The sequence below is a fragment of the Acyrthosiphon pisum genome, chromosome A1 (genome assembly GCF_005508785.2).
Source record: "Acyrthosiphon pisum isolate AL4f chromosome A1, pea_aphid_22Mar2018_4r6ur, whole genome shotgun sequence".
In the NCBI taxonomy this organism is placed as follows: Eukaryota; Metazoa; Arthropoda; class Insecta; order Hemiptera; family Aphididae; genus Acyrthosiphon; species Acyrthosiphon pisum.
Window position 1 is genome coordinate 151020680 of NC_042494.1, and position 10968 is coordinate 151031647.

Consider the following 10968-nt stretch of genomic DNA (forward strand, 5'->3'; position numbering starts at 1 on the left):
CCAAAAAATTTTAAAAATACATTTACACAGTTTATTTTTATAGTCATTTTAAGTACAAATTTGGACGAAATTACATAATATAAAAACGTAGGATAACTATTTTAGTTATTTTGTTGTGATTGTATAATATTATTCGTGGGTACTTGAAACTTCTAAAGTATACTATTATATATCTATGATTTGACCACGGTTTTTTGTTGATGTATAACGCGTTATAACTTATAAGTACCTAATAGATATTATGATATGATTAATTTGGAATTTATTATAGGTACCTATTATAGGTCAATTTTTTTTTAATACCATAGATAAGTATATATTATATGTCTAATACATAGACTGATATACCGTCTCCGCTCAGAATTGTTTTTCTTATACAGTGATATTATATCATTGAATTCAAATTTAACCACCTTTTTTTATACTTGTAGATTTGTTGGTTACAGTATTATCTACTTGTGTGAAGCCTTGCCTTAAATTTTTATTCCCCAGCTTTAAAATTGAATATTTTATACATTTTTCACTACTAAATAACTTGTACATTTTCAATTTGATAAAGTACGTCAACATTTCAACTTTAAATGTTTATTAAACAAAAAATGTATTTTTACTATTTTTCAACGGCTGTTGTAACAGTAGGTATATCGGGTGCTTTGTATTACATTCTCAAGGTTTTTGACTCAATGAATAAAGTTTTATTGCCAGTTACAGAACCAATACTAAAAAAATTGAAAATTAAAAATGATGAAATTTTTTGGAAATTTTTATTATATAATGTATAAACTAGTCTTGGTAAATCGGTAATCATATATATCATAACATAATTTTGGTGGAATGGGAAAGATAATTTGTGTGAAACAAGTCACACTCGTGAACTTAGCAGTGCAGTGATAACAGTCAACTTTTAAAACAAACAAATTTGTCAGAGAATTGTAAGAAATTGTTACGCAACTTCAAAGTTTGTTAGACTTTATTTTTGACGCTAGACCACTCCCAATTGCACCAACTACATTGACTTTCCCATCAAAAGTCATACTATTGAAGAAAATCGAAGCAGTTTTACTACCCCATACGTTGAAAAAAGACACAAGAAAAAAATGTATAAATTAAAAAAAAAACATAAATAATTATAAAATCAATAGATTTATCATTCACAATCGTAAATAATAATAGGGAGCGAAACAGTTAAACATTGTCTGGCTTCGTAAATGAAGTGTAAAAAAATAGCGACAAAAAGGTTATAATCATTTCACCAAATCCATTTTTACGTTTTTAATTATTAATAATTGTATTGGAAATTTAATTCAACACAAGAAGTTAGTGCGGCAGAAGCAAAAGAATAAGAAAAAAACAAGATAACAATAATATTAACAACACATGTGTCGTTTCTTGAACACGTTGATTATTTTTATTGTTAATAATTTTCACTTTTTATTTGGTTTATTCGTTTGTTTTCCCCAGATGCCTTTATGAACAATAACAGCTGTGTACTCACAGTTTTTAAATTGCTCGAGGCTTATAATATTTCAGCTCAGCTATTATAATATTTTATAACATATTATGTATATTTGTGAAATTAAACGAAATTAAAATGTATCATTTATTATTAAACGTTATAGGTGATTTATAAATGGTTGAAATATCCTTTCATTTGGCTGAATGTAATTTATTTTTACATTTATAAAACGTACTCAACCAAGTTGTGATTGATATAATGAATCATCAAGCAAGTACTTCATAGGTGTAACAGGACCTCTAAATCTCCACACATCCTATTACCAAAATTACAAGTCTACAATAATCAATACTTGAACATTTATCATACATATTTTTACACTCCTCGTATTAATGATATTATCAAAATGTATATGTATAATATTATTTTTAATAATGTATTAAGATTTGACTGGTAAAAATTGTGGGGGGGGGGGGGGTTACCAGTTACCACTTATCAGTAAGACACAGTCTACTATAGTCTGTAGCAGAGGTGGGCAACTGGCGGCCCGTGAATCTTTTTTATCTAGCCTGAGTTACATTTTCAAATGACATCATACAATTTTAAAGTTAATCGTCTATAATCTATGTCTATAGTAGGGCTTAGCACCCGAATCATTTATTCGGGTTTCAGGTTAGGTGTACTGGATGTATTCGGATGTTCAAACACCGGGATAAAAAGTTTAAACAAACATTCAGGTTTTTAAAACCACTATAATTCGGGTTAATATTGGTTAATACGGGTGCTGTCTGGAAAAAACAGCGCTTTTGATGACCCCCTCCCCCTATTATTAATAATAACAGCAACAAAAATACGATTTTCGGAAAACTGGTAAATAGCCACGAATTACGATATTCATTACTAATTAGGTATAGACAGTTATAAAGTGATAATAATACCAGTTGGGAAATTTGTGGCAAATAATACTAGATATTATTATTTATTAGTTATTATAATAGTATTTGATATTTTGGCCACGACTGTCAATACGCCTTATTCAATTTTGTTAAGACCATGTTTATATTATATATTGCTATTGGCTATATTTGGATTTATTTTATATACCTACCTACTAATAAAGTAATATATTATACTATATACCTATTAATATATAGGTATAATAAGATTTTATTGGATTATATTTTCAAGGAAATAATTATTGAATTTACCTGTGATTGATTGTAGTATTGTTTACAATTTATTATTATTATTAAACAACTAACTACAGAATCGAACTCACCACAAGAAATACATACAAAATGATATATCACATGAAGAGTTTGTAATAATCAAAATTATTCGGGTTTCGGGTTAACCCGAATGATTTATACGGGTTTTGGTTAATACCGGTGTTTTGAAAGCAGAATCATTGGGGTTATATGGGTTTCGGGTGTTTGATTTTTTAAGGGTGTTTAGGAGAGTTAGGGGTTCGGGTAATTCGGGTGCAAGGCCCTGATCTATAGTCTATCTTATCGATATAATAATTGTTATCTAATATCTATAGTTATTTTACCACTGTCATTTTACTACGTTCTTTTAGTTTTGGGTGGGTGGTGGATGTAAAAAAATTAACTTTGCCCCACATGGAAAAAGGGATCTGCACGCCACTGTTCCAAATTCCAATATTATTATAGTTAAAAAAAGAAATGTTTACTGAAAAATGTTCAGTTTTATTATGTTTTATTCGTATTCAAGTTGTAGTAATAATCAAAATTTTATTTTAGTTGAGCAGTTATATTAAGAATTTATTAATTAATAAATATTACCTAATTAATAATTACTAATAAATTACATTATTTATAATATAATTTAAAAACAAATTATCTACTTTTTATCCAGATAAATGTATGTGTATGTGTATTTTTATCTTTATCTAGATAAAAAAAAAATGATGTTATATTTTATATTATCTAGATAAATTTTGAACGAATTATCTGTAATCTTATCCAGATGATTTTTTGGTTATCTTTTCCAAACACTGATTATAAATGTATAATGTATATGTTTGATCAACTGATCTACTTGAAACAATAACAATTTTTAAAAAATATGTATAAAATAAAATAAAATTAATAATTAATAAAAATGGCTGAAAATTCAGACATATAAATGATACATTTTGTAAAAAAACATTTGATCTCATTCTTTTGTTATTTCTAAGCGCATATTTTATAGCCTTTGTTCATATTTATTTATTTATTTTTTGTTAAAACTGTACCAGTTTGGATATTTATAATAATTTATTAATTACTCGTGAATTTGATTCAAGTACCTAATTAGGTTGATAAAAAATATACCTACATATATAATTTATTAAATTTATAAAAATATTTGAAAATATTAGACAATAGGCAAAGAAACAATTTCATGTTAAATAATAATATTATATTAGTAAATGATAAATTTAAAAAAAAAATGAGGGGAGTTACATTAGTGCCCATCAAAAATATATCGGAGGGGGAATATAAAGGGGGAAATGTCTGCGATTCGGGTCATGATCATATGAATCATGATCATTCAATACAGTCATAACAATAATATATATTATATTTTTTTTAATTTTAGGGGAATTTTTATGTTTTGAAAACCGGACACCTAATTATTAATTATAATATTAATTACCTAACATCACAAACTTGGCATTTGGCAATTAAACATGGTTATTACTTATTAAATAGGTACCTACCTAAGTATAATTATAATTTATAAATTAATTTTAACAAAACAAATAGTAATTAGTAATTAGTAATTAGTATTTATTATTTAAGTAATAGATAAAAGACATTTAATAGACATTAGACGTAATAATTAAAAATCATGAAAAAACGTTATTTAATTATTATCACATTCTGTGTTATTATTATTGTTTATCAGGCATCAATGATAAGATGATAAGGATTCCAATCAGACAGTAAACAGCCGAATAGGTACTCGAATGTCGTTCAGGAGTGTGCACGTAATCTGTTTTTTAATTTAAAAATACTCAAAAGTTAAAACTCAAAAGCCAGCTGCACATAACTATTGAATATTAATCTTTGATAATTTGATATCAAATGCACACGTAAGTTTTCTAACATTTCGCTCTTGTCCTAATTTTGTGTTACAAACACGTTTTGATAAATGTAAATATGGTCGTTTGTTTTTGACTGATATAAAATAATATAATGTTTTAATATATGTTTTCAGAATGGCCAAAGTCATTTTAGTTACTGGTGGATCGGGACTAGTGGGCAGCGCCATCAGAACAATTGTTGAAACACAAAACGAAGCGTTACCTGATGAAAAATGGATATTCACTAATTCCAAAGAGGCAGATCTCAAGTGAATAACAGATAATGATGTTTGAACAATTTTATTTCCCGTTCAAATTTTTTCAGTGATGTACAAGCGACAAGAGATTTATTTGAAAAATACAAACCTACCCATGTCATACACTTGGCGGCTATGGTTGGTGGTCTATTTCATAATATGGACAACAATTTGGACTTTTTGGTAGATACCTAATTAAATTAGTATTCATAAAAATTGTAATCTCTTAATTTAGTTTGGTACTTTTAGCTTATAGGTACATTACGCTATAAGAAAAATCAAATTCAAATCATAAATATATGCCCTAATGCCCTTAAATTGTTTTTTATTTTATAATGAGCTTACATTAATAGGTATAGTTTAACAATAGGTATTTATTATCAAATATCTATTATGAACTATTTAGCACACCAAATGCTAAAAAAATTTAGCACTACTCGAAGAAAAAAAAACACTTGAAAAAATTGATTAGGAATGGGCCGATACTAAAACCGATACTCGATATCGGCCGATATTGGTGGTATCGTGTTTATCGGTATCAGTTTTTTTTTTTAAACCGATATTTGAACCGATACCAAAAAAAAAACCAAATCTATCAGCATAATAGCATTAATTATAAATTGTAATGGTTAAATGTAAAATAATAATATTATTTCGGCTGATAGTATCGGTGATATTTTAATATCGGTTCATTGTTTATGCTGTAAATGTTGGTTTACAAATATATCGGGTATTCGTTTTTTATCGGTTGCATGTATCGGAATTTCGGATATCGGTAAAAAGAGGTATCGGCCCAACCCTAAAATTGATACCCCTTAAGTAAATTCCTATTCTAATATTTGTTTGTGTTTATTTTCATTTATTCATATTAGAGATTAATGAAACAAATTTAAATAATTTATAATTTTCTGTTATCAGTTTTAAAAATAGTTTTTCTTATGTATATTTGCTAAGACAAAAATTAGGGTTTTTGTATTCCCAACAGTTTTGATGATTTTTATATTTCCATGTAATATATTATCCAAAAAACAAAAATAAAAATATTACATAAACTTTGTTAGTACTAAGTACCATACCTACTATCAAAATGTTTTTATTTAAGATAGTATTTTAAATACCGTAAGGAATATAATAATCATTATTGCAATATATTTAATTTTATAATATCACATTTTAATTTTATCAATTAATTATATACATAATAAATGGTGATTTTTTTATTTGATTTCAGCGCAAAAATATACACATAAATGACAACATACTAGAAACTAGTTTTCAGTACAATGTAAAAAAAGTAGTATCGTGTCTATCTACGTGTATATTTCCAGACAAGACATCATATCCAATAAATGAAACTATGGTATTATTATTTATAATTTGAAATATTGAAATATCATAATTTAATATAATATAAAATAAATATGGCTTATACTTTAAAAAAAAAGATAGTATTAGCAAATAATTATATAGCTCTCAATCATTCAAACTTTTATTGTTTGGAAATATTTAAGTAAATTTAGTTATTCAATAATTCATAACTCAACATTGAAGTTTTATTGATTATTCGAACAATTTAAATAATATTTTATTATTTGATAAATATTGAATATAATTTATTCCAAATAATTTTGAAAAAAAACTTATAAACACGTCGCGTTTTGCGTAAGTGCAGTGGGTGACGTCGGTCATTGCCGACTACTTGCCAATCACAGCGTTAGCCTTCCGAGACTGCGCAGTTTTTTCAAACTTATTTGTAATAGAGTAGAGTAAAAATAATATTTTGTTTATTTGATAATTTAAACCAAGGCTTTGAATCCAAATAATTTAATTTGGGTTTTCAATTTTGGATTCTCAACATTAACTGAAAACCATTAATGATACCTTAATCATGTTTTAAAATTTAAATCATAAATCCTATATAAAATAATTAGTATTTTAGCAATAGAGTAGTATTATAATTTATAACCATCACTGAAATTTTCCTATTTCTCAAAACTCAGTATACTTGGCTTCTGTTGAGCTAATTATCTGCAAGTATCACCACAAAATATGGCCATAATATAGAATACTTTGTCTAAAATAATTGTCATTACAATTTTATTTTTATGGAATTTTTAATTATGATATTAACATAAGATAAAAATATAATTTTATTGAAATTTTATTGAAATTTAATAATATGCTTATTGCTTAAACAATTACTTTATTTTTTATATTAATTACATTATAAACGGTTTTACAAAAACTGTAATCTTGCAATATATTTTAGATTCATAATGGACCTCCTCATCCATCCAATTTTGGTTACAGTTATGCCAAGCGACTATTAGATATCGCAAATAAAGCATACTACCAAAAACATGGAGTAATATTTACCTCTGTTGTACCATGTAATGTGTTTGGACCCCATGACAATTTTGACTTGAAAAATGCCCATGTCGTACCAGCTCTCATTCATCGACTCCACATAGCTCTAGATAACGGTAAGTTATTCAAAGAAAAACTTAGTATTATCATAGATTAATTAATAACACTATGTTAGGCAATACCAATGCAATCATTTATCGTTAGTATTTTAATTTAGAGTTGAGTTATTAGTAGTGCATGAAGACTTATTTCCACCTCCTACTCAATACCCCACTAATGGGTCAAATACAAATTAAAATCATTGCATTAGTGTTACCTATCTATCGTTTTATTTAATCTATGCTAATATATACCTACAATAGTTAACAACAATATTATGTACAATTTTCTTTAAATAAATACAATTGTTATGAACCAGATGAACACAATGTGTAAAAATAGTTAATTTAGAGTGAGCGGAAACTGTATAGTCCTATCCCATATTTATTATCATATGCATTTTATAATATCACGCCTAACATTACATTTAGTAAGTCTTAGTCTACAAATTATTGTTCAGTTACTGATTACCATGGTCCGTAAGTTCATGCCCTAAATATTGTCTAAATAAGCATGCACTTATGCATTGAAATATATCTTAAAAAGTTCAGAAAAATGCATTTATATGCACTAAAAATATACAGATTAAAAAAAGAAGAAATCATAAGAAATGTTTGTAATAACAAGAAAATATATCCATCCATTCATTATGTTTTATTTGTTTAAATGTAATTCCAAAAAATAAATTAAAAAAATATCTATTGATAAATAATAATTTAATTAAATAAATATCCAGTCAGTGTTAATAAATTCGAAAATTTTAAAACAATTCTTATAATATATTTTATAAAGTGCAAAAATATAAATGATACACTAATTATGCCCAATAAAATAGAAAAACGCATAAATATGGTAAATAGGCAAAATACCTCTAAATATCCAAAATTAAACTTCACTTACTTAACCTTGGTACCTTGAAATGGATTTCGGTAACAATGTTATTTACGACCTACACATTGATTTACGGTCCAATACGCGACCTACGTCATAAATATAAATTACAAATAATTTTAACTAACCTTTTTTTTTATTCCACTTCTCAGTGTCTTCAATAACTGTTTTGTTTCAGTCCGTATTGTTATGAAACTTCTTTTTCATATCGGTCAAAAAGTCATCAAAAATGGTTTTGGGATTTTGACACAATCTCCACCACTCTTCTTGGAGATGTCTATCTATTATAAAGGAGTCTCCCCATTTTTTATTATATTAAGATTTTATATTTCTCCATAAGCCTTCAATTTGTTGAGTGTGTTCTTGTTTCCAGGGCAATAAAAAAATTCTGAATGGTAAACTGTTTGATGAATATATCCATGATGATTTAATGTTCAGTACACTCTCCATTGGTCACTATAAATTGTCGTTTTTATTTCATTTTTAATAATTTGTAAAAGGGTTTCTCAGTCCCGTTTTTCTACGATAAAAAATCACTGTTCTAATAATAAGTCTAGCTGTTTCCAACAAATTCCAAATACCCATGGGCGTACTATACGGTTACCATAATTTTTATTTGTATGTACTATTTCATTCGTTGTTGGAATTATTTATTTCTCTTAATGGCTGATGGTCCCCACATTGTAATCGACCATGGTTATACTTCCTTTTACCTTGAAAAAGAGATTCGTCAATTTGGACAGTACAACCATGACCACCCATTTTCTTTCTTTTTGAAAAAACAACATACTGGTATATCTCTGCAAAGATAATATCAATCAATGATGGTGTTTTTGCTTCTGCCAGTCCAATTTACAGCTTGATATACTGGAACTAAATTAACCCAGAACCTAATTATTTACATTATTTCATATAATGATAACTGACTATTACAACGGCCGTTAAGATCCCTGTAGGTAAAAAAGTCATTATTTTTACGAATCGATTGGTAAGTATGACAACCTTGTTTTGTACATCGTAATGTTACAACTTTTTTCATAGTGCCATCAGAATTTTGTTTTTTACAATTTCTTAAATATTCCACAAGTTGGCCATTACATACAACACCGTCTTTCACCTTTATTCATGTCAACGGATTATCTCCCAGTAATAACCCTTGGTCTTTTAATATTGAACACATGTCACTTCATCTCTAATAATGTGCCTATATAGGTGACCAATAGTAGATGTCATGTTGAGTCAAAACATAAATATAAACATAAATAATTCTGTGAATTTGATTTTCAATATTTGTATATAAATTGTAATTTCTTAATTGAAACTTTTTTAAATAATTTTCAGGAGCTGATAAATTTGTGGTACTGGGATCTGGAAAACCTTTGCGACAATTTATTTATTCACTGGATCTTGCCAGGCTGTTTGTTTGGGTGTTAAGGAACTATGATGATGTTGAACCCATCATCTTGTCAGGTATTAATTATAACACATAATTTATTGTGATCTTAGATCATATAGTATGGATGGATCTGCTGCATTATAAACGAGTACTGCACTTGTTGTAGATATCATTATTGCTGAGTCGCCAGGGGACTGATATCTATTGTGCATGTGTGTATGTACTCATCGCATATATTTTATCATATACATATTATATCACTAAACTGGCAGTGATATACATTGCACATGATAATGATTGTACCAATTGTGCACGAGAATGTGTGATATAAATTGCGCTCATGCCCATTTGTCCCAATTCCCCTAGTTATGTTGGCTTAAAATATTTAGGCAGTAGTTCTATCCTTTGTATATTATGATCTATCATCTACGAATGGCCCATATCCCAAATTGTATCTTAATGATATTAAAATATCAATAGATAAATATAATAAATTATCTATGAAATCTTATTTTTGTATTTTTTCAGTGGATGAGAAAGATGAAATAACAATTCGCCAATTAGCTGAAATGATTGCAAAATCATTTAATTTTCAAGGAATTTTAGAATTTGACACCAGTGCTGCAGATGGCCAGATCAAAAAAACTGCTAGTAATGATAAACTTAGAAAATTGTTACCAAACTTTAAATTTACCCATTTAGAAACAGCTATTGCTGACACTGTTGAATGGTTCAAAAAAAATAATAAACAAGCAAGACTGGTCGCTCCATAAAGAATATGATCTTTTAAAAAATGTTTTTATTTATATGAGGAATATGAATTTATCTTAAATTTATTTTTGTTATAAGTACTGTTATTTATATTATGTGGTAAACAATAATCTTAATTAAGTAAATTGCTATATTTCTAACTAAAACTGTAATAAATAACTGTACAACTTAAGTATAATCTGAAACTGTTATTCATTGGTTTTAATAAACTAAAATATAATTTAACTTAAAACCCTATAGTATAAATCAATTGGTATAGTAAATATTAGGTATTATACAAAAGATGGTATTATTTAGTTTTGAATGAAATTAACTAAAATATAAAAATTTACAAAATACAAATGTTGTAAGGTATAAACCCCCATTAATTTATCATCATCTCTAAATATAAAAATTAATATTTTTCTAAAATATACCATAGTTTATCGCTATTACTTATCAATTTTAAAATTATTATTACATTCATATTTTTTCACATCTATTTAAAAGTTTTATAAAAAATGTATGTTACACAAATGTTGTGTTTATATATTAAACTATAAATAATACCTTTTAAAAATGTTGTCTTAATTCATGGGCGTCCATTGGTGGTGGAGAGTGGTAAGACGTGACAATTGGCTCTCCAATGGAAAAGTTATAT

The 10968-nt window shown here is 26.8% G+C and overlaps 1 protein-coding gene across 2 annotated transcripts; it reads left to right on the plus strand.

The window, feature by feature from the left end:
- Window positions 1-4397: 4397 nt before the first annotated feature.
- On the plus strand, window positions 4398-10560 carry LOC100166652 (GDP-L-fucose synthase-like). 2 transcript variants are annotated; one of them, XM_008189400.3, is made up of 7 exons: window positions 4398-4556; window positions 4682-4816; window positions 4873-4987; window positions 6036-6164; window positions 7074-7287; window positions 9503-9631; window positions 10086-10560. In XM_008189400.3, the coding sequence occupies exons 1-7, from the start codon at window positions 4549-4551 to the stop codon at window positions 10328-10330; spliced, it is 975 nt and encodes a 324-aa protein (XP_008187622.1). In that variant the 5' UTR covers window positions 4398-4548; the 3' UTR covers window positions 10331-10560. The 2 variants fall into 2 exon arrangements, with proteins under 2 accessions (XP_008187622.1, NP_001156247.1); NM_001162775.2 differs by having other exon boundaries at window positions 4533-4617.
- Window positions 10561-10968: the final 408 nt, after the last annotated feature.